The following is a 27,418-nucleotide window of genomic DNA, read 5'->3' as shown; positions in this document are numbered from 1 at the left end:
TTAATTTCTTTACATAAAAAAACTAAAAACTAAATTAGGGTGTAAAAGGCATTACTTCATCTTTATGTATATTAAGGATGAATTATTACCTGTAATGAGTTATCATTTGAGTTTTAATAACTTTGTTGAATGTGTCAAAAATCGACACGTGCTTCCAAAAAATCTTTAGAAGGATTGTACTCGGAGAATAAATATGTGAGAGTTTCAGATTCAGGATTACAAAAAGAACATTGTGGTGAGGGGTATTCCTGATGGAAAAACTACATTACCCATGATTCTTCAGAGCTGTTTTGCGCGTTACTGCCGCCTGCTGGACAACAAACATAAAACGCATCTACAACAGCAGCGTATATTATCTTTATTTTTCAATTATGAAGCTATAAAATACGTTTGGGTGTGAAAGTCAAGTGAATTCATATTGATAAATACACGGTTGAGTATGGAATAAAGCTCTGAAGTGTGCGCGCGCATGTTGTTGATGGTGCTGTAGTAGCGCATGCGCAGCACTAGAGGGCCGCTGCTGTAATATAATATAAACTTGTGATATCGTTCATTACTAAGAAAGCATTCCGTGCGTATTTTTCACATCAGTTCTTCCCATTGAGTTTTCAAAAATTCCTCATTAAAGCATTATAAGCCATGAACCAAATTAACCAACTACTAGGAGAATCACAACATTACAATGATTTCAAAAAAGCATTTGAAAATCAGACAAAAAGACAAATAAGAGTATGAACTTTAATGAGGGAAATGACATAATCGAATCGAATATATTTTATTATATAAATATTTATGTGTGTGTGTGTGTGTGTGTGTGTGTGTGTGTGTATGTGTGTATATATATATAATAAAAAATTATATATATATAATATATCATGATATATATATATATGTATATATAAAAATATAAATGTGTATATATATATATATATATATATATATAAATACATGTATTAATATATATTTTATTATACAGTGTATGTATATATATATATATATATAAGAATTTATATATTTTTTAACTATATATATATTAATATATATATATATATATATATATATATATAAATTTCAATATATACTGTATATGTATATATATATATAAATATACATATATATATATAATAAAAATAAATATATATATTTAATTAAAAAATATTAAAATTAAAAAATATTAAAATATATATGGTGAAGTGGGCGGAGCTATAAATATTCATTCGGGCGGAGTTAAAGATCGCTTTTGGAGTGCTTTGCTCGCTGATTGGTGGGTTCTTCTGTACAGCATCTTGGGAAATGTAGTTTTTCATCACGAATTCCGCTATTAAACAATTACTTTAAAAATAAGTTGAATTAATGCGAACTGATGGATTCGAAAAGTGTGTATACAAACGATTAACAACCCCAGAGCTCAGAACAACACGTCTGTCGGAGAAAATGATCACGTGATCATCCGCGGTCCAATCACAGCTGGAACAGCAGGCCATTTGTGCGAGATTTCCATCGTTATTTACAAAAACAGTCCGTTATGTTGCTTGAGATTACAAACTTGTATTTGTTATCATACAATTTATTAATGGCGCAAATAGTTTTTACAGTTTACCTAGATTTAATCTTAGTTATTTACCAATAGTGGTTAATGAAATGAAAGTCTCACACAGTCTGCAAAACAAAGTGGATCCAGTTAAATGGTGTTTTATATATTATTAAGTGTATATTATAATGTATTCACACACTCTATGGATCCAAATGAAGATCATCTCTAAACGCCTTGCTGTTTTAATGGAGACAGCTGAAGATGTTCAAGTACCACTTGTGTTTTATTTCAACAATCAATAAACAGCTACTGATTAATATCTCCAGAAACGCTCTCACAGCAGTACCATCCGAGACACGAATCACAAAAATAATGGCTGATCTGTCTTATGAATGATTATATCAGTCATTTGACTTTATTGTAAAAATATAAAACATTGATCACTGTAGATTTGAGGCCTGTGTAAAAGCATGTGATTCAGAGACTCTTCTGCTTCTGATTCGTTCTGTCTTCAGCTCAATTTTCACAGCTTTAGGAAACTCTGATTCTGTTCAAAGTCATCAAACGCAGATCAGAGGAAGATGTTTTCAGGACGGTCTGAAGGAGTCTTTTAGCCGATTCAATGCTGAGGCACAAGTTCATGACCTCTGACGAGCCTTTAAGAAGGTAAACCAGCTCAATAAACCAGCACAGCTCAGTATGAGTCTATGAACATCAACACTGTTCTGGATCATTTGTTCCACACTAAAGCACCAATGAAGGAGAGAGGGTTTCTGGCTGTAAAGTGCTCAGACTAATGAAGTGTTTCTCGTCTGTGTCTCATCAGGTCTGACGTCTCGTGTGAAGAAGCTGCTGGAGGTTCAAGGGTTTTGGATGCAGCATCAGTGAATCAGAGAAACAGAGGCGTCACGTCTGTTCAACTTTGATGGAAAGTGTGTGTGTGTGTGTTTGATTCTAGATCTCCAACAGATTCGCAGCTTCCTGAGATCATAATTCAACACATGCATGTCAAAAATACATCAAAAGACGCTCTTAAGGCAAGACACTACAGCATTGCTCAGTTTTGAGCTCTATTTCGCTTCTTCTTTGAGACTAGTAGACTAAAACATCCAAAATGTAAGCGTGTATTTTATTGCACTTTAGTTTATATATGCGTCTGTAGATTCCAAGTGCAATCCATATCTTTGAAGAGTTTTTTCTCTTACATGCACCAAACTTTACAGTTTTATTCCTATCTATATTCTGAAGGCCTTTAGTGAGGGGTTTGTTCATGCATCATTCACACTTGGTGAAGACGTCATTGCTTTCTGTCTGTTGACAGTATTTTCTGATAAAAAGGGGAGTCTAAAACTTTAATGTTAGCAAAATCAAACGAGAATATTCAACATGGATTTATTAAATGTGCTGGAAATGTATGCAAATTAGCCCATATTTAATTATAGAACTAATTCTGACATTGAATTATGCATGTAAATTAAATTTTTAAATATATGTATATTTAATATTTGTAATTCTTGATGTAATCAATCAGCTGGTGATGTACAGTCAAACCAAAAATTATTCAGATTCCAGATATAATCTTTTTACACACAGACTGAACAAAGTGAAGCATTGCTTGGTAATTAGTTGAGCTAAATTGGTTTTATCTAATTGTGCACTTATTTTTTTAACAGCTGACAGCTATTCAACCGAATTCATTATATACCTTTCTATCAAAGTTATCTGACTTTATCAAGATCAATTTGTTCTGACACAGTTTAACTCTGAGTTCTTGTCATATTTTATTACCATTTTCTAAACTATAGCGAATAAACTGTGATATAATGTGAGAAATGTTGAAGGTGTCTGAATCAATTTTGGTTTGTCTGTATATTAAACCCCTTAAGTACTTTTTTTCGTTGTCTTTTTCTCTATCACATATTTTAGTAATCATTATAAATGATATATCATTTGAAAGCTTAAAACCATTTTTAAATCAGACTTTGCGTTACCATGGAAATGGTACTTTAATATCTTTTAGCGGTCTCCTCCCCTTAGTGGGTGGAGTCAGGTGTCATATTACAAAATGTATTACAGTCATTTTAGATGTTATTTTTTGAAAATATTAATATTGACAGAGAAATTGAGACATTTGTGATAGAAAAATGCATCAAAATACATTAAATGGAGTTTTGATGGCACCCGGTGGCTGTTTGTGGTATAACACCCTAAATACATTTTTTTATATCAACTTCAAATTTGGAGCATAACTTATTTAGACATAAGCCTTTCATTTTATAGCAATTTTGGATTCAAAAATATTTTGTAATAAAATATAAAATAAAATAAAAATTGCTACAGTGCATTTTCTTTACAGTAAATTTAAACTTCTATAACTTTTTGATACTTTAATATTTTGAAATGATTCCACTTCTGCAGTAATCTGCAGATTGTCTTATTAAAAAAGAGGTCTGTATTCTGTAGTCTGTAAACCTTAGGTCTGTATTCCAAAGCGTTCATGAATTATAACAATTTAAGTTTGGATCGTGCACTTTCACGTCTATGTTCAAAAATGGGGGTGACACTTATGGGGTTAAAGTGCGTCCTGTTTATCTGTAGTGTCTTGCCTTAAGGCGAGACACTGTAGGTGAATAGGGTAAAAAAAATAACTAATAGTTATTGCCTTACCCAGCTAACTGATTACATTGATAATTGCAAACATTTTTTGCATTACAAGTTTTCTAAAATGTTATGTTTAGATATGCAAATGAGTCATTATTTAATGAAATATGCGCTAATTTCTAGTACAAAAATCTAAACACTGGATGATGTCAGTTTCAAAATTCTTGTTTAATTTTTTGGACATATTAGAGTCAAAATTAGTTTTTACAGAGGGAATTTTGGGTATCTAATTTTTGTCACTCCATAATTCAGAAAATGCATAGAACGGACAGAAAACACTATATTTTCACAATTTTTGGGGGATTAAAATGTTGTATATAATCAAGAAAATTATATATGAACAAATCCCTCTGTAAAACCCAATATAGGCAGGAATAAAAATGAAAAGTTTGGTGTAAGTGCTGCTGAAGAGGAGATTTATGGCTCAGTGTAAGAGAAAAAACTCATTTTGAGAAAACGGCCTTTAAAAATTTGTATTGTAATTGAACAATACAATTGCTATTGACACAAATAGATAAAGTGCAATAAAAGAAACACTTAACAGTGTCTTTTGGATGTTTTCTTTCCACTAGTCTGAAAAAAACAGGTGCATGAAAAAAGTGTTTTTGCCTGCAGTGTCTGCCCTTAATTTGTATTGCGAGGCACTGGATGTCTGGCCTTCAGAGAGACTCTCCACCTTCATGCATGTGTCCGTGCAGAGTCCAAATCTGAATGAGAACAAAGCAAAGAAACAAAATGAGTCCTCAGGAGACCTCGATGATTTCCATGCTGCCGGAGAAGCTGGACTGGCTGCTCCTCTTGGTCATTTCCTCTCGGGATCGGCTGTCCGTCATGCCGTCCATCTGGCAGCTCCTGCGCTTCAGCTGCTTCTCGAAGCTGCTCTCCTCGTGCCAGCTCCTGCGTGAGTCTCCTCCGTCTCCGCTGCGCTGCCGGCCGCGTCTCCTCACCGCCTCCAGACCCGGAGCGCAGCCGTAGAAGCGGGCCGACTCGGAGGAGAGGAACCAGCTTCCGGTTACGGGTCCGAGGACGATGTCTGAGTGCCAGCCTTTTAGCGCTTCGGCCGTTTTAGACGGAGCTCCATCCACGCTGCCGCTACGTTGGAGTATTTTATTCGCCTGATCTTCAGCCGGACTTTGCTCCGAAACCTCCTGCACTGGTGAGAACTGGCAGGGTTCGCCGACGGGAAACGCTCGCAGAGACGCTCCGGGCTCGCCGTACGACTTGATGTCCAGGGAGAAGGAGCGTTTGGGCCGGACGTTCTCCTCCGGTTCCTCGCCGAGCTGAAGGCTGCAGAGCGCCTGGGCCAGAAGATGCTCCTCGGGGACGCCAGCCAGAACGCAGGGCATCGTCAGCGGCTCCGGCTTCTGCTCGTCCGGCGGCGGTCGGGGTTTGAGCGGCGCGTCACTCGCGCTCTTCAGCTTCTTCTCGAAGTCCAGCAGCTGACCCAGGAAGTTGAAGTTGGGCGAGATGGTCGGCCGCTTCTCCTTCACGAACCTGCGAACGGAAACGCATGTGGTGAGATCTGATACACATTTGAGATCGATCGATAATTGCAAGTTTTTATCTCACAATTAAAAAAAAAAAAAGTCATTAGAACTGCGAGAAAAAGTTCAGAATTGGGAGAAAAGTCGTCAAAATTGCAAGATATAAACTCGCAATTGTAAGAAGAAAGTCAGAACTGCGAGGAAAAGGTCAGAATTGCAAGATATAAACTTGCAATTGTGAGAAAAAAAGTCATAATTGCGAGAAAAAAGTCATAATTGCGAGGAAAAAATCTGAATTGCGAGAAATTCAGATTTCAAGATATAAACTCGCAATTGCGAGAAAAAAGTCAAAATTGCGAGGAAAAAATCTGAATTGCAAGAAAAAAGTCAAAATTGCAAGATATAAATTCGCAATTGCGAGAAAAAAAGTCATAATTGCGAGGAAAAAATCTGAATTGTGAGAAAAAAGTCAAAATTGCAAGATATAAACTCGCAATTGCAAGAAAAAAGTCAGAATTTTGAGAAAAAAGTCAGAATTGCAAGATATAAACTTGCAATTGCGAGAAAAAAAGTCATAATTGCGAGAAAAAAATCTGAATTGAGAGAAAAGTAAAAATGTTTGCATGGCAGTGGTCAGAATGTGTTGAACTGTCATCAAAATAATAATAATATCACAATACGAGGAAGATTCTGTTGATCTGATGCTGAAACATGAGCTGGGTGTTTGAGATTCAATCTTTAATTAACACAGATGAATTAAGGCTCACAGAATCTGCTGTAGTACCTGTACGCTTCATCTAACGACATGTCCATCCTCTTCATGATGTAGGCGATGGCGATGGTGGCCGAGCGAGAGATTCCCGCCAGACAGTGCACCAGGACTCTGGCGTTACTGGCCTTGGCTTTCTCTGACAGGAAACACACAAAAACACTTCCTGTCAGCTGACCTCCCACTCTCAACATGACCCTCATTATTACTTCTACAATCACATGATCTTGTCTGATTGTGTCTATGAAACCTGTGAAAATACAGCGGTGGCCAAAATGATTAGAGCACTAGTATTTTCAGCAGCTAAAAATGGTTTTAAGTCAGTTATTTCTATCTTTTGCTGTAGTGTGTCAGTAGGAAATATCAGTTATATAATGCAGTAATAATTAGAGGTCAACCGATAGTGGATTTTACCGATACCGATAGCTAGGTTGGACCACGCTGGCCGATACCAATTAATCAACCGATAGTTTTCAAAATGGATACTGAAAGAATCTTTAAAATTTAAAAATGTAGCCTATTAGTAGCTAATAGTGAATGTTGAAATGAACACACTCAAACAAGGAACAATACTTCTACAGTTTTCATTAATGCTACGAATGGACTCTTATTGTTAAGTATTACAATTTAATTTCAACAGTCATGCTTAAAGATGGCCATTTTTAAATATCTACACAAGGCCATAGCATTAAAATTACATACATATGGATATTGTATGTGTATTAACACACTTTATTTGCTTCTATTTTTTAACACTTGATGATTATCTAATCAAAAAAAAAAAAGTTAGTCACACACCGGGCAAAAGTGCAGCGCTGTGTCTAGGAGAACTCAAGAGATATCACACACACACACACACACACACACACAAAAGTGGGGACATTCCATTGGCGCAATGGTTTTTATACTGTACTTACTGTATGTGCTATTGTCCTACACCAACCCTACACCTAAACCTACCCCTTACAGGAGACTGTGCATTTCAACTTTCCCCAAAAAAACCTCACTCTGAGTGATTTATAAGCGTTTTGAAAAGTGGGGACATGGGTCAATGTCCTGAGATGCCACCTTCACCTTGTAATACCTGTCATACCCTCGTCATTATACACATCTATGTCCTGACTTTTCACAAAACGCACACACACACACACACACACACACCAGACGCTTTGTGTTCAATCCAAGTGGCGGTCTAAAACAATTTATTTAATCACCAAACGGACATAAGTTTGCTTCAAGAATGAACAATGTGGCATAAATGAGTTTGAAGTTCGGTGTTTAAAAAAACAGCAAGCGGAAAGAGAAAGTGTGATCTATTACAGCTCTCTACATGAAGCATACAGACTTAATTAGAGCCACAGAAAGACAAACGTTTTGCTGAAAAATGCACAATTTATAGCCTAGGGTGAAGTCATTATGTACATTCACAACAATTTGGGACAAATATAATGTAATTTAATAGAAAACTATGTGAATGGTGCTCTGTTCCGCGGCAGGCTTTTCTGTCGGCTGTATTTAAATGCGAGTCTGGAGTTTCCCGCTCTGTGCAGCGCGCAGTGTCACGTGTCAAAATAAACAACACGTGCTGTCAGTGATTTCCGCCTCTAGAGGCCGCTCTCGTACTGTATAATGCCAGCGGACCCTTCTCAGCCACTCCAGCAACGGCTGCAAACCAGAAAACTATCGGCATGGATTTTTGCCGATAACCGATAGTTGCGGCAATCAACTATCGGTGCCGATTAATCGGCAAAACCAATGAATCGGTCGACCTCTAGTAATAATACAGTGAGATTTGTGGGCTCCACACAGAGATGTGATCTGATCATCATCAGTCTGTCTGGAATGACATGAAGAAACAGAACAAACCAAGACAGACTAAATCCAGAAGAACTATGTCTCCAAGACGCTTCAAGAAAGCAATTATTACTGCATTATATAACTGATATTTCCTACTGACACACTACAGCAAAAGATAGAAATAACTGACTTAAAACCATTTTTAGCTGCTGAAAATACTAGTGCTCTAATCATTTTGGCCTCCGCTGTAAATCTGTGGAAGAAATAAAATGTTTACACAGGCCAAACTAAAACTGAACTAAAAAAAACTAAAACCGAAATGAAAAATTAAATGAAACATATATAGTATATATTTTTAAAAAGCAGAAGCACTAAAATTATGAACTGGAAATGGAATAAATAAAATGGAAACTAAAACTGAAATGAAATGAAATGAAACAAACTTAAACACAAATAAAAATAAATTATACCTAAAGAGTAATATTTAAAAAAGCAGAAGCACTATAATTATTTACTGGTATTAAATAAAAACTAAAACTTAATAAAACTGAAATTAAATTAAAGGTAAATAGTAATATTTAAAATAAAATAAAAATAAAATATAAAAACTGTAAAATAAAATGAACTGAAACCTAAATTGAAAAAGTTGAATCACTAAAATTATTAATTGAGATTAAATAAAAACTAATTATGAAATAAACAAAAACAAAAACTGAAGTATAACAATCTAAAACATTGTAAAAACAAACAAAAATTGTAAATATAGTGAATATTTAAAAAATAAATGAATTAAGCACGTAACATAAACAATGAAAAATACACTAAAATTAAAATGAAAACTGAAAATAATAATTCAAAATATTATTAGAAACGTCAAAGATGTGGGTGGAACAAGAAACTGATTTTTCTGGCAGCTAGTAAAAAAGTAATTAAAAAGAAATGGTTAAAACCAGAGCCACAGCTGAAGAATAGATTGATATATTAAATAATATATATGTGACGGAAAAAAATCTCTCTTTAAGAAGTTTTTTTTTTAAATATGGAGTAAATGGATTGATTATATTACACCAAAATGCTCAGACTTTTCCTGAACTGCCACAGTCATGGAGCTTTCCCTCTGGAATGGAAAAATTAACAACTCCAAAGACGCATATATATATATATATATATGATGGTGTCTGACCTATGAACTCCACGGATCGGTCCAGCCAGGGCAGGATCTTCTCGCAGAAGCTGTCGTTGACCGGCACGCGAAGGAAATGCGAGTCGGGGATGAAGTCTGGTTTGGGGCAGGTGTTGCTGGCGTTGAGCACATAAGCGATATCGTTCTGCTGCATGAGCTCCTGCAGGAACACAGACATCAACAAACTGGCTAAAAAAAACTATTGTGTTGGTCTGTCATCATCATAAATAACTTTAGATGAAAATTAACACTACAAAATTAAAAATTACAACTTAAAATGAGAAATGCTGCTTTGGCAACTAAATAAGTTTAAGTTGAAGCACTAACTGGAATTAAATAACTAAAGCTGAAATTAAATTAAACTTATATAGTCATTTTTAAAAAAAAGCTGAAGCACTAAAATTACTAATTATAAAATACAAAAAAAATTTAATAAAAGGAAAAAATGAACTAAAACAGACTAAAACTGAACAACACAATTAGGGCAAACCTAAACAGTCATATTTAAAAACTTGAAGCACTACAATTATTAACTTAAAAAAAAAGTTAATAAAGCTTTTGGCTTCTCTCTCAAGGCCACAAGAGGTGCATCGAGCAAAATATTACTAATGCACGTTTATTCAAAGCAATAAAATAACACGACTATCTTTGAAAAAAGTGCATGATATTTAAAATAATGTTTATAAAGCAAATATAATTAATTAAGTTGCTTAAACAATTAGAAACCAAACAGCATCATGTATGTAGGTACAGTTTAATACAAAAGACTGAAATCCAATCACGAAGAGTACTTTGAAGTGGAAAAACCACCATGAAGTCTCGAGACATGTTTGAACTTACATTAATTTTACATGGCTTTCTAAACATGCGGCTCTCTTGTGCGAGACGCGAGTGCAACGCACATCCCTTTAGAAAATGCGATAAATATGTGACCCTGAACCACAAAACCAGTCATAAAGCTGAATAAATATGCTTTCCATTGATGTATGGTTTGTTATGACTGGACAATATTTGGCTGAGATACAACTATTTGAAAATCTGGAATCTGAGGGAGCAAAAAAATCTAAATATTGAGAAAATCGCCTTTAAAGTTGTTCAAATGAAGTCCTAAGCAATGCATATTACTAATCAAATATTAAGTTTTGATATATTTACGGTAGGAAGTTTTCAAAATATCTTTACTTAATATCCTAATGATTTTTGGCATAAAAGAAAAATGGATAATTTTGACCCATACAATGTATTGTTGGCTATTGCTACAAATATAGCTGTGCTGCTTATGACTGCTTTTGTGCTCCAGGGTCACATTGATTTTGAATGAGCAGCGCTGCATCCAGTGGGTTGAACTGGATTGGCTAAAAAAAGCATTAAAATGCAACGACGCCTACATCGTCTTGTGGTGCAACTGATAATGCAGCCTGATGCACACCTAAAATTTTTGCATTCGAATGTGGATTTTTATTTGTCTGCAGTGAGCGTCACCTTGTTGAGCACGTCTCTCTGGCAGCCCAGGTACAGGTGTGGCAGGATCCGTGTCGGCCCGCTGCTGCTGACCGGGAGACAGGGCTGAGAGATGCATGACGGCACCAGCGTGGACTTCCCTTCACACAGACCCGGGAACAGGTGCGAGAAGGCCACAAAACCACCTGCGGACCAGGACAGAACACGCTGTGAAGAACCGGTGCGTTTGGTCAAACTAGTGTTTATGAGGCCGTGACGATAAAAACCTGCTAAAAGAGACACCCTCAAAAGATTAATGTGTCGAGCAAATCGTGTTTTTAAGTTTGCATCCAGGTTTGTGTTGGTCTGTCGTCACTATAAACAACTTTAGATGAAAATTAACACTACAAAATTTAAAATTACAACTTAAAAATGAGAAATGCTGCTTTGGCAACTAAAGTTTAAGTTGAAGCACTAAAATTACTAACTGGAAATAAATAACTAAAGCTGAAATTAAATTAAACTTATATAGTCATTTTTAAAATATTTTCAATTAATTTAAATTTAAATGAATAAATAAATAAAACAGAAAAGTGAAAAACTAAATTAAATTAAACCTAAATAGTAATATTTAAAAAGTCGAAGCACTAAAATTATTAAATGGAAATTAATAAAACCTAAAACTGAACTAAAATTAAATTAATGTTTAATTAATAACGTAAAGCTGAAATTAAATTAAACTTAAATAGTCATTTTTTAAAAAGCTAAAGCACTAAAATTACTAACTATAAAATAAAAAAACTACAACTAAAAAATAAAATAAAAAGTAAAACTGAACAAAAACACAATTGAAACCTAAACAGTATGAACTAAAATATGAACTAAAACTAACCCTAAAAAAACTGAAATGACAAAAGCACATAACATAATTCACGAAAATTAAATGACAAAAAACTGTTAAAATGAAAACTGAAAATATAAGAATAAAAACTAATTTTAAATATTAATAGACATAAAAAACATTATGAATATGAGTAAACATATGAATAGTGTCTCATTCGTCTCACAGTGAAGAAGGAACGAATGTTAAGTTAATAGGGCCGTTTAACAGAGGTCACGTTGCTGTTTTTCTCGATTGCTGACACACAATTCATGAAACAATTCACCATTTTCTCACAACGATAAACACAATCTCAAAACTGCACACCAACTTGAGCAAACTTCAGACTTCCAGGTCACACATTTTAGTCAAAAACACATTCTCTTTTGTCAGACTGTAACTTTAGCCTCAGACGACACACAAATCTGTCAAATACACAGACTGTCTCGAGAACACTAGTGAGATATCAATTCAAAACACTGTTACAAAAACCTCCTTTTGTTTCCTTTTTGGGAAACATTTTGCAAGTCAATGTCTGTTACAGTCTGCAGCATAAACAGAGCGGTGCAGATACAGTAAAATACAGCAGTAAACTTTAAGAAAAGTTTACTTTCATTACACTACTGTAAAGTTATCTTACAGTAGATGAAAAGCACTAGAAGAGAAAAAGTTCAAAAACAGAATATACAGTAAACACACATTAGAATATACTGTCAGTTACTGTAAATAAATAAATGAATAAATAAATTCAGCATCCTCTGCCAAGTTGCATTACAGTATTGGTGATATCCTTACTGTATTTGTTATACTATCAGTTTTAATGTTCAAACACGGATAAATGTGTGCTATTTGTGCTATTTTGTGATTCTTGATGTAGTTATATTGTGTGTTTGTGTTTTCTACATGATAACATGGTTAAATCTGTGCAAAATGATGCTGTAGAGTTTTGCAGAAAACACTAAGCAAATTGCAACATGTGTGAAAGCAGGTGAAATGTGTTAATGTTTTGAGAAACGTGTCTTTGTTTCGAGAACTGTGTGAATGGTTTGGAAAATTGTGCCAAATTAATAAATTACAGTGTGTTAGCAATCGAGAAAAACTGTAAGCAGCAATCAGATGCATCTCTTTGACCTCATTATGGTCACGTATGATACAGTATCTGATCATGAGTCAGTCTGAGCTCTCAACGTCTCGCTAGTTGTGTGTTCTAGTGTTACACAACTCTGAGCTGATTATCAGAGTCTCACCGATGACATCCAGCGAACCTGACCAGATCACCGCAAGGAAAAACAAGAGAAACATTACAGTGACAGAGAAAAGAGGAACAAACGCATGAAACAAAACTCCGGTGAGCTTCAGTTCCTCTCCACCTCACTTCCTGTGTAATGTCAGCGGTGAGAGTCGGACACACACACACGCATGTGTGCGGTTATGTAATAATGAGGTCATACTAGAGCTGAGCTAAGTGTTTGTTCCCCAAATACTAGAGTCCAAATAATGATATATGAGCAGAAGACTCAAAAAACAATGTTAAATTGTGTGTGTTTATCTGTGTGTGTGTGTGTGTGTGTGTGTGTGTGTGTGTGTGTGTGTGTGTGTGTGTGTGTGTGTGTGTGTGTGTGTGTGTGTGTGTGTGTGTGTGTGTGTGTGTGTGTGTGTGTGTGTGTGAGTGTGTGTGTGTGTGTGTGTGTGTGTGTGTGTGTGTGTGTGTGTGTGAGTGAGGAGTGAGTGTGTGTGTGTGTGTGTGTGTGTGTGTGAGTGAGTGAGTGAGTGTGTGTGTGTGTGTGTGTGTGTGTGTGTGTGTGTGTGTGAGTGTGTGTGTGTGTGTGTGTGTGTGTGTGTGTGTGTGTGTGTGTGTGTGTGTGTGTGTGTGTGTGTGTGTGTGTGTGTGTGTGTGTGTGAGGAGTGAGTGTGTGTGTGTGTGTGTGTGTGTGTGTGTGTGTGTGTGTGTGTGAGTGTGAGTGTGAGTGTGTGTGTGTGTGTGTGTGTGTGTGTGTGTGTACTGGTATATATGGTGTACGAGGACACAAATGTGTATAATAACATGGGTACTACAACGTAAACATGGTTTATGAGGACACTTCCTGTGTCCCCGTAAAACAAAAGGCTTAAAAAACATACAAAACGGTGTTTTATGAAATTCAAAAATTGCCAGTAGTCTCCTGTAAGGGGTAGGTTTAGGTGTCGGGTTGGTGTAGGACAATAGAAAATACAGTTTGTACAGTATAAAAACCATTAAGCATATGGAGTGTGTGTGTGTGTGTGTGTGTGTGATGTGAACCTGAGAGCAGGTGGACCGATGGGAAACTCTTCTCCAGCTTGGCCAATAGGACGCTGAGAAAGGCCTCTGATGAGAGGGAGGCGGGGTCAGACGAGCTCTGGTCATACACTACGACCTCTTGACCCTGGAGCTCCAGCTGAAACACACACACACACGGAATGAAACGCTGAGTTCATAGTTTTAATAGTTAATTTTAAAAGTAATGCATTACAATATTGCGTTACTCCATAAAAAAGTAACTTATTGTGTTACTTAGTTTCTTTTTATGGAAAGCAATGCATTATGTTACTTTTGCATGACTTTTTGTCTGGACTGGGCTAGCTTATTTGTTTTTTAATAACAAAAAACCCAAAAGTTATATTTTTGGTAGCTGTAAGGACCCTTTCACACCAAAAGTGAAAGTAATAAGCCTCATGCAGAAGGAATTGCCTCTGAACCTCACTCCTGATTTCTCTCAACACAGGGACAGGAGAGCTGTCAATCAAAAAAATGGGAAACAAAGTAACTTGCGCAACTTATTTGAAAAACTAACTCAGATGTTTCATTGTAAATTTAAAAGTAACTTAATCAGATTACTTTTTTTCAAGTAACGAGTAATGTACCTCGTGTTACTTGTAATGCGTTACCCTTAAAACTGGTAGTTGCTAATGTTTGAAAGTAAAGCTGGTGCTGCAGATCTCTGACCCACATAACGCCGCTCGCGTCCTCTGATAGAAACAGGACTCTAGAGGAGCAGATGCTCGGTCTAATCGCTGACGGATATAAAGAGCGATACGCGCTGACAGAGACTGAGCACTCGCACAGATAACTATGGGATGAGGTCACTCGGCAACCTGTTGCTAAGGCGTTTCAATGGCCCTCATGAGAGACGATGGCTTGTTTGTTTCATTTGTTCATTGTGAACACACACACACACACACACACTCAGGTCTGCTGCACACTTTATAGCCTATAAATCTTTCTAAGGCTCTAAATGATCAACATGATCAAACATTGCTGTTTCACACAATCTACTCCATGCCTTCTGTCGTCTGATTGATAGTTTAGGGAGATCTTTTAGTGTAATTGTACAAACGTGCTTCACGTGTTTTTTGCTCTCAAATCTTGACTGATTTTGATCAAGTAAACATCAGAATAACTTCAGTAAGATATTTCAGATGAACACTTACTGGACTGAAGCGGCTCAGCTTTACTTGATTCTCCATCAATCATTTTCTAGAAAAATCAGTGCGTCTCAAATCTGATCATCAGGATCTTTTGAGGAGCGTTTGTTTCCAGAAGCTTTACTTTCACTGTTCCTCAGCGGAGGAATGATCTTCATCTCACATCTTCCTAGGAGCGTTTATTTCTTCATCTATCAATCAGCATTACATTATATGTTTGGATAATTTCAATCTCATCATACTAAAACATATTATTGGAGATATAGAGCGACCACTGATTTAGATCATTTTATGTCAGTATCTGCTGTACTGTTATAAAGATCTAATTGATATACATTTATATTTCATCATATAAATATCAGCATCAGCACCAAATTGCATATCTGCTTCAGTGTGAGTCAGATGACACTAGGGCTGGGTAATTTTTCCGATTTTATCGATTAATTCGAATTTAATGTTTTGCCACTATTTAATTTTTAGAAATCGAGGAAGAAAGATGGGAATGAACTTCTTTTAACTTGAGCACTGTGTTTTTATAATGCCATTTTATGCATGAGACACTGCAAGAGATGCGGGTGCAACAGTCAAATGCGTATATGTTGAATGGAAAAGCAGTGAAGAACTACTAGCCTACTGTATGTCTGATATTTCATGTTTGCATCATGGTGACAGGCTGAAAGCTGCTGTTGTTTTTACAGAACATTTATAGTTAATAATAGTCTGCTGGTGTTATACCATCAGTTATTTGAATTACCGTGACTTCTCAGATTTTTATTTCTGATGTAATATGTATAATAAGTTTGTACAAGATGTAGTTGTAGTTCATGCATTTTTTCTGCAAAGATATTTAACAAGTGATTTGTTGACTACTTCATGTGTGGTGCACTTGGAACAGAATTTTCTTAAACTAGAGGTTTAATAAAGAAAAAGGTACTTGAATCATGTTGTAGTTACATTTTTAAGTTAAAAATCGTAAAAAAAATTTTTTTAAATTTTTTGTCATATCGCCCAGCCCTAGATGACACGCCTGCATTACTCCTGTAGTTTCACGCACCTTCCTCTTGGCCGAGTGCTGCAGGAGTTCACTGATCTGGATCTTGTCCTGCTGTAATCTCCTCTTCATCAGTTTGGAGCAGTTGACGTTCACGGCCTCCAGGATGTGACACGCGTTATACTCCACGAACGGTCGGCTGTCGATCAGCAGCACGTGGTCCAGGCCGCCCTCCAGCAGAGCCACCAGACCCTCGGCCCCGATGGGCCGTGCCGTGCACTCACACATACCCACAATCCCTCAGTCTTTCTCTGCGCTAACAGTCTCTATGTCTCAGTGATGCTGCCGGCGGACCCTCAGGAGATCAACGGCCCCATTGTAGCAGCGGATGATGTCACTCTGGTGGCGGCCTAAAAACGTGTGAGAAAAAGCCAGAGGAAACTCCAGAGGAAAAACTCACTTTGTGTGTGTGTGTGTGTGTGTGTGTTTGGGGTGCAGTGGCTGATGGGAGTTTCTTTCACACCATCACAGGGGCTCCACAGACGAGCGACAGCTCCTGACCGCTGAGCTCCATCATGAAGATCTCCTGCTGGGACACAAAAACAACCTGTGAGCACTCATGTCCAGTGTTAAAGGGATGAAAATTCTGTCATTAATTACTCACCCTCATGTCGTTCCAAACCCGTAAGACCTTCGTTAATCTTCGGAACACAAATTAAGATATATCTGATGCATTCCGAGAGTTCTCTGACCCTCCATACACAGCAAGCATCCTAACACGATCAAGGTCCAGAAACGTAGTAAGGACATCGTTAAAATAATCCATGTGACATCAGTGTTTCAACCGTAATTTTACAAAGCTACGAGAATACATTTTGTGCGCAAAGAAAACAAAAATAACGACTTTATTCAACAATTCGTCTCACACATATGTAGCACATACGTAAACAACGTATGTATGCGGATATGCTGTTTATGCTTTGATCTGAACGTAAACAACGTATATGATACTCTCCAAAATGGCGCTATAGGGTGACGCGGAGGAGACGAATTGTTGAATAAAGATTCTTGTAGCTTTGTAAAATTACGGTTGAAACACTGATGTCACATGGATTATTTTAACGATGTCCTTGCTACGTTTCTGGACCTTGATCGTGTTAGGATGCTTGCTGTCTATGGAGGGTCAGAAAACTCTTGGAATGCATCAAAAATATCTTAATTTGTGTGCAAAGATTAACGAAGGATTTACGGGTTTGGAACGACATGAGGGTGAGTAATTAATGACAGAATTTTCAATTTTGGGTGAACTATTCCCTTAAAGACCCGTTCACACCAAGAACAATAATTATAAAGATAACTATAAAGATAAAGATAGCGTTTACACCAGCGGACGATATCGTCTGTTTATTCTAAGCGCACGCTCATCTGCTGCTTTAAATTCTCGAGCTCGTTATAGCAGGATGGATTCTGATTGGGTGTCAATGTTTGTATCGTTCATCAGCTGGAAAAAAATCGTTTTGAAGTTGATTCCAATGAAATCGTTTCTCTGTGCCTTTATTGTTGTAGTTGTGGTGTGATTTCTGCTATTCTTTAATACTGAGAACGATTTTTAAAAATATATCTTTATGGTTATCTTTATGGTTATCGTGCTTGGTGTGAACGGGCCTTTACTTTTAAAAGTAATGCATTACAATATTGCATTACTCCATTAAAAAGTAACTAACTGTGTTACTTAGTTACTTTTTTATGGAACATAATGCATTATGTTACTTTGGCGTTACTCTTTGTCACCTTGGCTGGGCTTGTTTATTTGTTTTTTAATAACAAAAAACCCAAAAGTTATATTTTTGGCAACTGTAAGGGCTCTTTCACACCAAAAGTGAAATTAATAAGCCTCAACACTGGCACAGGAGAGCTGTCAGACAATAAATGGGAAAACAAAGTAACTTGTGTTACATATTTGGAAAAAGTATATTTTCTTGTAAATGTAAAAGTAATGTGTTATTTTACTAGTTACTTTAAAAAAGTAATCTGATTACATAATTCTGTAACACGTGCAAACTCTCTAATGCTTTAGGTCTAAATTGGACATTTAACAAATCCAAGAGTAATATGCATATTAATTATGTGAGAGTTACTGTGATTTCATCATTAAAACGGCTCATTCGAACAGAATGTGCTGTTTCATAGTGTATATTTTGGTGAAAGCAGCTTTGAGTTCACGAGTGTGTGTTAGTGTGAGTGCTAAAAACAAGAAAGTTCTGCTTTAGTTATGTCATCTTGTCATTAATGTTTACAGAACTACACAGAAACCAGTGAAATTCCCCTGCGTGCCATAAAAACCTGCCAGTCAGTCCTGTATGACGAGAAAATCCCAACAACAACAATAGCAGCAGCACACGACAGGCAATTAAACATAACGATACAGCGATCCAAAATAACAGCAGCAGTTATACCATCAACCACTGGTTACGTCATGATCAGGATGAATTCTGATTGGTGTTGTCGTTTATCAGCTGGAAAAAATTGCTTTTCAAATACGTAACCAAAGTTACTTTGTTTTCCCACTTATTCACTGTATCTCTCTTGTCCCCATGTTGAGGGAAATTGGGAGTAAGTGCAGAGACACTTCTTTCAGCATGAGGCTTATTATTTTCCCTTTTGTTGTGAAAGGGCCTTTACAGTTGCAAAAAATGGGAAAAAATGGGTTGTTATTAAAAACAAACAAACAAGCCCAGCCGAGGTGACAAAAAGTAATGCAAAAGTAATGTAATGCATTACGTTCCATAAAAAGTAACGCAATCAGTTACTTTTTTTATGGAGTAATGTAACATTGTATTTGCATTACTTTTAAAAGTAACTTTCCCCAATACTGGTTATTGCTATTATTTTAGCATTAGACCTATTTTTAAATCTGTATAGTTATATTTATCAATAGTTATCTTGGGCCTTAAAAACAATAACTATAACTATTTTCGCATCCACACTAGTGGACGATAACAATCTCTTTGAAGACGAATGGATTCTGATTGGCTGTTGGAAAAAAGAAAAATTACTCTGAAAGTGATTTTAACAATATCGTTCCTCCCTGTCGTTATCATTGTAGCAATGGTGTGGACTTCGCTATTCTCTTAAAGTTAGAGTGATTATTAAAACTGTACAGTTATCTTTATGGTCATCGTCTTTAGTGTGAACAGGCGGCTGAACAGTTTTATGTCACGTATGTCTGGATCAAATCATAGCTCTAATCCCGACATTATCTGGAAAAACGATCAATCTGTCCATCTGTTTGTTTCACAAACGCTTCCATCTCACATTTGTCATTACTATACTAACATGTACGAACTATTGGCAAGACTTTATGAAGACTGCATGAATTCAGAATGTAAACTAAGTCAATCATGATGTCAGGATCACTGTTTTAAACTGTCACAGAAGCATCAGTCGAAAGAGCGAAAGCGAAGTCCAGATGTGAGCGAGACAGAAGCCATGCTGACATGAGAAGATCAGCTTCACACGCGTGTGCGGAGGCGGCAACATGAGATCATGTGGCCTCTGGGAGAAAAGTGTTTCCATCCCCCATCAAATATTGAACAAAACCAGAGTTTCTGCATCTTGTGTTTCCCTCTAATAACATGAAACTGGAGCAACGAGCATTTCCTCATATAAAACACAGATCTGATTACAGAAGTCATGGAGTTGTTTCTCACGACGTTTATTCCTGGATCTGTTTTAGGACCGTTCAGGATTCGTTTGACACTGATGAGCTGCACGCAAACACTGAACATTTATTCATGAGCATTTGATTGTTTTTCTCAGCTTTTAAAATGTTGACGAACGCATTGGCATCACAGTTTCTTCGAGTCGCATCACGGTTTCAATTTTCTCTGACCTTGTTTACGAAAGGCTGAGCTGAATTAAAACTGTTTGCTGTGTGTTTTTCTGAACGAAGGTTAATAGCTCAACCTGCCTGGCAGAGATAACAGTCATGGAGGACTTTGACCTGTTGGTCGGCCATCAGAACACAAACAGATCAAACGAGGCTGAAATAAAACCACAGACGCTTTAAAGGCCTGAGACGCTGTAAATAAAACGTGCAAACTGATCTTTCCAGTCTCTGAGGTGAACATCAGTCCAAAGTCATGCTGAAACCTCTAAAATGATGTTAAAAACAGATTTTAACAAAAAGATTTTATGCATAATGAGGGACATTTAATCATAAACATATTTTGAAATGTCTATGCCTTACTACTTCCAGTTGCTCATTGAAACATATGGGAGAAATAAAGTAGATGAGTAAAGTGTGTGAACAAACTTTGAGGTTGGCCTGAGAAAGCCTATCCTGAAAGTTTGAAGCAGTTTTAAAAGCTTGAAATTTGACATTTTAGATAGATAGATAGATTAGGTAGATCTTGCTAGAACATTGCTAGCTAGCGTGGTTTAACATGATTAGCATGTCGTTAACATGATTAGCATGTTGCTAACATGTTTTTAACATGTTTTAACTTGTTAACATGTTACTAGCATATTTCTAGCATGATTAGAATGTTGCTAACATGTTTTTAACATGTTTTAACTTGTTAACATGTTACTAGCATATTTCTAGCATGATTAGAATGTTGCTAATATGTTGTTAACATGGTTTAACATGATTAGCATGCTGTTAGCATTTTTCTTGCATGATCAACATGTTGCTAGCATGATTAGCGTGTCGTTACCATGTTGATAGCATGATTAGCATGACGTTAGCATGAATAGCATGTTGGTAAAATGTTTTTGACATGTTTTAACTTTTTAACATGTTGCTAGCATATTTCTGGCAAGATTAGAACACTGCTAACATATTGTTAGCATGATTAAAATGTTGTTAACATGTTTTAACATGATTAGCATGCTGTTAGCATGTTTCTTGCATGATTAGCATGTTGCTAGCATGATTACCATGTTGTTAGCATGTTGCTAATGTGTTTCTATCATGATTACTATGTTGCTAGCATGTTTTAAAGTGGTCAAAGTACACAACTCTTATTACTTGAGTGAAAGTACAGATACTGCTGGGCAAACATTACTCTATTACAAGTGAAAGTACTTGCTTTTAAAAGTTACTTACCATATTGAACTGAATATAAGACAACCCTGATTATAAGATGACCCCCCTTTTTCCAGATGTACCTTTTGGAAAAAGGCTTTTTGAAAACCAAATCTTGTTTTTGTTTTTTTGTTTTTGTTTTTTTTCTCTCTGTAAAACACATTTTTTCTTAAATTATTTTTCCTATTTTAATTTTTGTTTTGAAAGTATGGTAAACACTGGTAAAATGTACCAACAATGACATTGAAAAATATTTGATATACCATGAAAATAACAGGTAGCCCATCTGAATTATATAACATTTAGGCTATCCATCTCATAGTAGCCTGCCAAAATTTTATTAACAGTAGAAGTGAAATTTTATTGTAGTCTTCAAATCTGGGTACTGAATTATGTTTTAAAATCCCTTACAGAGGAAGTTTGGTCCCATCAGGCTAACATGACAGTCACGACTCATGCTGCTGTAAGCTTTTCTTTTTCTTTTGTTTTCACTCACGATCTTTACAACACATATTGCATTACATATTTCATGGCACACTCGTTTTATGAGTATAACTTTACAACAGCAACGCTGCTTTAACAAAAACTTCAAAAATGCTCTCTAATTGCTCTCGCGATACTTTGATGTCATACACAGAACTAGAGGTCGACCAATAGTGTATTTTACCGATACCGATAGCTAGGTTGGACCACAATGGCTGATGCCGATTAATCAACCGATAATTTTTCAAATGGATACTGATCGCAAAACTAAAATAGTGCTTTATTATTTTTCAAAAAACAGAACTGAACCATACTTTGTAAATGAATAAAAATATTAATTATTATATTAATCATTAAAGTTAGTTCATAGTTTATTAACTAATGTTAAAAGAAACTTTAAAATGTATAAATGTATTAGTAATAGTAAATGTTGAAATGAACACACTCTAACAAGGAACAATACTTCTACAGCTTTCATTAATCTTAATGTTACAAAAATATTACCATTTCATTTCAACAGTCATGCTTAAAGATGGCTATTTTTAAATATTTACACAAAGGCCATAGCATTGAAATTATATACATATGGATATTGTATATATACTCTCACACTTTCACTGCTTCTATTCTAGAACACTTGATGATTATCTAATCAAAATAACAAAATATGGCAGTCACACACCGGACAAAAGCACAGCCGCTCCAGAAATGGACGTAACCCAGTATGAATTTTTGCCGATAGCCAATAGTTTCAGCAATCAACTATTGGTGCCGATTAATCGGCAAAACCAATACATCGGTCCCCAATGAAAGTCTATGGGACTTTTTAATAGATTTGATCGTCCGTTTAAACAAAATTGTAAGTACGATCAGTTAGAAAAGACATAGCAACCCAAGTCAGACCAGTCTGAAGGTCTGAACCAAGTTTGGTGGTTGTAGCTTCAAAACTCTAGGAGGAGATAAGCTATAGTCCAAATCTAGTCTCAGAAGAAGCTTAAAGGGGTCATCGGATGCCCATTTTACACAAGTTGATATGAATCTTTAGGGTCTTAATGAAAAATCTATAACATACTTTGATTCAAATTTCTCAATGGCAGTGTAAAAAACACCTTCTTTCCCCTGTCAAAGCAAGTCAGCTCTGTTTTCATCAAGCCATTATACTCCATGTTGCTTTAAATGCTAATGAGCTCTGCTGACCACGCCCCTCTCTTCCGTGGAGTGACGAGCAGACTGTAAACTTCAGCTGCGAAACTGGCTAACTAGCACGTTATTACGAAAGGCGATTTGCAAAGATTCATAAAAACCCTTATACTCACTTCTTCTGTAGATGATCATGAATTATTCAAGTGAACATAGACGCATTTCGGCAGATCGGGGATCAGCGCATTCACTTCAAAGCGAAAGTACTGTTAATCCTCTGCGTCTTCAGCGGCTCAGATGTCGGGAGTAAATGAGGACTGCTATATTCATTATTACATCCAACAACTAAACACTTCAATCACTTAATCTGAGACGTCTTGTCTTCCCCTGCACCGGAGTCGACACAATGATGGACAGCTCTCGGCTCACTCAGGGCGGGTCTAAGGTAAGACGGTCTTGTCAATCAACTATCGTGGGAGGGGCCTGTACAGAACTACGTCATTAGAACGGCCTGATTTGAGAAAGGGGATTTTAAAAAAAACACTGGGTGGATTTTTATCATTATAGGACGGATGTGTACACACACGTCCAACACACATTTATGTTCAAACAACTTGAAAAGTGAATTTTGCATCCGATGACCCCTTTAAACAGTAGATTAGTAGGTTGGCTTTCTCAAGCCTGATCTAACCCGGCTTCTTCTTCAGGTAAGACATTTGTGGAAATGAAACACTGACGTGAGCGCATTCATCTTTACGAGGGGAAATTCTCGATTCCTCTAGAACATCACAGATACGAGTTCCTCATCGCCAGATTCGCGACCACAACAAACCGCCGGGAAGCCGAGGCAGATCCTAATGACAGGCCTCCTCCTGCGTGCCTGTGTTTAACGAGGACGATAACGAGCTCCAAACACACCATGACTCTCAGTGTCTGTCTGCTGTCAGTCGTAAAGAACCCGCACATCACAACGTCGTCTTTAAACATGGATGCAAGAGTGTGAGAGGTTAATTTTAGGAAGTTCTCCTTCAGTGCCGTCACACCCCTGGAGCGACGCCAGGCCGCGATTAGCAGACCGACTTCCTCCTCAGACGCTCACAGGACAACATCACACTGACTGACCCTTCATATGGACATCTGAACAGTCACTCCAAACCTTCAGACTCGCTTAAACACGATATAAACACACAAACCCAAACCCATCTTTCACTTGATTTGTACTCTTCTTGTTTTGTAGTGAACAGAGCCGTTCTGTTGGGAAATGCTGTCTTTAAATCAAAGTGAAAGTCTTTCAGAGACTCGTATTTGTAAAGAAATTATGTTTTAGTGCAGGTGGTGACTCTTAATAACACATGCCATGTTTACTCTGAGTTTGTGTCTGTAACATAGAAACAGTCACACAACAACACCATAAGCGCTTTCTGTTCCTCCACAGGTGATTTTTATGATGCCGCTGGTGAATAAACATGCTGAACTTCCCTTTCAGAAATATCCTGAAATGAGAGATGTGATCATGTGACCTTCGCACACCGAAAACAGAAAATAACAGTACCATGGTATTACCATGTTTTTTTTCTTTCAGAAATACATATTTGATCAGTATTTTTTGATCAGTGTTATTTTTAGTATTACTGAGATCCTATTACAGTTTTGGTTAATATTTTTTTTTATACTTTCTGAATTCATGTTAATTGTAGTTAGTTTTAGTAGCCTAATTTGCTGTGTTTTTGTCATTTTTACTTATTTTTGTTGTTTTTATATATGTAGTTTATATTCATTTTTAGTTTCAGTTATTTTAGGGTAATGAGAAATGTTGCCTTTGGCAACTATAGCTAAAATAAAATAAGTTTACGTTTTTTTTAATATATGTATTGTACATCAGTTTTTTAAAGCAACAAAAAATGTCTTTTATGGTTTTGATTTTAGTTAACTATAGCAACCTGATTTACATGTATTTATTTAGCATACATTTTATCCAAAGTGTTTGATATTGATATTATGGTACTGTTATATAAGTGAGAACAGAATATACTATAGTATTCTCTCAAGTGTAAACGCTACACAAATGTGATAATCATTCAGAATCATATGATACCATCACAGTACCATAGTATCACAACAGTATTTTACTCTAAAGAACATTTAGAGTAACATTTGAGTAAATGTCAACAGAACACGAGTGTGTTTTCAGTGTTTTTGTAGATGTCAGTCTAATTACTGTCATATAACGCACCGTATTTAATGACAGCAAAGTACAGATGAAACATAAACTCTATAAAACTAAAGCTAAACACACACTAACGTACAGCAAACGGAACTTTCCAGAACTTTAAACTCATTTTAACCAAGTTTTCCAAGTAAACGAAACTAACAAGAACATCGTGTCTCCACACACACACACACACACACACACTGCGGCCCTCCGCGATATATTTCTAATTTAACTGATGTCCGAAACTCACCATGAACGTTTCAGTCCGTCTCATCTTACAGTAAATCCACAGATGAAGATGACCGGATGAGTGCTAGCCCCGCTGGAGATGAGCGGGTGGCTAGTTATGCTAGTTAGAGCTGGTCAGTTCGCCGCTCGTGAAGTTTGAGTGAGTTCGGCGCTCGTGAGCTCATCGGGTAAAAATAACATCATGGCGTCATTGAAACTCACGCCGGCCTCAAACACACTCAACAAACAGCGCTAAAAACCAGAGAATAAAGCCGCAGATCTGCTGACATCCGCTAATGAGGACAGATAGCCGCCCTTCACACCGACTCTGAGGGTGTAAATGAGTGTAAAACAGTGTAAATTAGTTTATGAGGCGGAGCTTCAGTCTCTATCCGGCTCTCATTACACAATAAGCAGCAGAACTCCGTTAATTTTACTCACACACGCTTTGTTACGAGTTACACGCTTCCAAATTAACTAAAAATCATCTTTTAGGTGATTTAATAGAGACATCAGACAAATTCCTGATGTCCTCTTTGGGGCCAGTGTCCCCTGATGGCCCCTGTGTGTGTGTGTGTGTGTGTGTGTGTGTGTGTGTGTGTGTTTATGTGTGTGTGTGTGTGTTTATGAGGACACAAATTTGTATTACGACATGGGTATTACAACATAAAGGTGATTTATGAGGACACTTTCGATGTTCCCCTAACTCAACCCTGCTGAAAAAAACAATAGAACCCTACACAAAACACAATAGAAAATGTAATGGTTTTAATGGGAATTGTATTGGTTTTAATGGAAACTATAATGGTGTCTACTGTATGTGATGGATTCTATTGGTGGGATGTTAAATCCTATTGGAAAAATGCCCAAAACGCCACTACAAAAAGGAATTTTGTAATGGTTTTACTGGAAAAAGTTAATGGTTTGTAATGGTATTTTAATGGAAACCACTGGAATTTCTGTGATGGTTTCTATTGGGCTTCTATTGGGGGGGGTTTTTAGCAGGGAAAAGGCTTATAAATCATACAGAATGAGTTTTTTTGAAAATCAGTTTTCTGTGAGGGGTATAGGCAATAGAAAATACCGTTTGTACAGTATAAAAACTATTACACCTATATGGAGAGTCCCCATAAACCATAAAAACCAACGTGTGTGTGTGTGTGTACTGGTATATATGGTTTATGAGAACACAAATGTGTATAATAACATGGGTACTACAACATAAACATGGTTTATGAGGACATTCCTGTGTCCCCGTAAAACAAAAGGCTTAAAAAATATATAAAACGATGTTTTATGAAATTCAAAAATTGCCAGTAGTTTCCTGTAAGGGGTAGGTTTAGGTGTAGGATGATAGAATATACATGGAGAGTGAGTGTGTGTGTGTGTGTGTGTGTGTGTGTGTGTGTGCGTGTATGTAGCCTAAGGTATACGTTATAGGGTCTTCACAAGTATAGCAATACCAGTAAATTTTGACCTTGTGGGGACATTTTTTGGTCCCCATGAGGAAATAATTTTCAGAGAAAGTTGCTAAAGGAAGGTCGATTTGTTAATAAAAGTTGCTAAATGACGTTGTGATGTCATTGTGCGATGACGTCATTGCATAATCACGACACATAATTGTGTCACAACATCAAATCTCAGCAAAAAAATATATTTTGATTTGTTTGTAAAATAATATGCATAATATAATATTCAAATGTAAATAACTGTATTGAATAATTGAACACATACACATTTTTGAGTGATTACAATTTAAGTTCTTTTTAGCCTAATAGCTAGTAAACTACATTCTCAACAATTATGCTTTATGCAGTGTATTAGTAGTTAGTTAGTATGCTACACTCTAAATAAAGTCTGTAAAAGTAGGGCACAATCTACTATGTTAATATGAAAGAATTTTCCTTATTGGTTTTTTAACTGCATTTTAAATGACACATTGTGTTTTCAGGTTACAGGGTTACAATGCATAATGGATAATGTCCTGGAAAATTACTAGTATCTTTTCCATTTTTCTTACAGTGTACTAACTGATCAACAATCGCAGGTAGAATTACAAGCTACTAACAAAGTGTATCATATA

General features: G+C 36.4%; 1 protein-coding gene across 5 annotated transcripts; it reads right to left on the bottom strand.

Annotated features, from left to right (window-relative positions):
• Positions 1-1,798: 1,798 nt before the first annotated feature.
• Positions 1,799-25,860, bottom strand: dusp16 (dual specificity phosphatase 16). Of its 5 annotated transcripts, none has more exons than XM_058773322.1 (8): positions 25,358-25,860; positions 16,707-16,772; positions 16,247-16,593; positions 14,030-14,165; positions 10,911-11,074; positions 9,429-9,588; positions 6,464-6,587; positions 1,799-5,689 (listed from the first exon to the last, which is right to left on the bottom strand). In XM_058773322.1, the coding sequence occupies exons 3-8, from the start codon at positions 16,469-16,471 to the stop codon at positions 4,939-4,941; spliced, it is 1,560 nt and encodes a 519-aa protein (XP_058629305.1). In that variant the 5' UTR covers positions 16,472-16,593; positions 16,707-16,772; positions 25,358-25,860; the 3' UTR covers positions 1,799-4,938. The 5 variants fall into 5 exon arrangements, with proteins under 5 accessions (XP_058629305.1, XP_058629304.1, XP_058629302.1 ...); XM_058773321.1 differs by having other exon boundaries at positions 16,707-16,769; XM_058773319.1 differs by having other exon boundaries at positions 16,247-16,772.
• Between the last annotated feature and the right edge of the window lie 1,558 nt (positions 25,861-27,418).

Source organism: Onychostoma macrolepis, chromosome 04, assembly GCF_012432095.1.
Source record: "Onychostoma macrolepis isolate SWU-2019 chromosome 04, ASM1243209v1, whole genome shotgun sequence".
In the NCBI taxonomy this organism is placed as follows: Eukaryota; Metazoa; Chordata; class Actinopteri; order Cypriniformes; family Cyprinidae; genus Onychostoma; species Onychostoma macrolepis.
The sequence above is the reverse complement of the archived record's forward strand: the minus strand, read 5'-3'. Positions and strand labels throughout refer to the sequence as shown.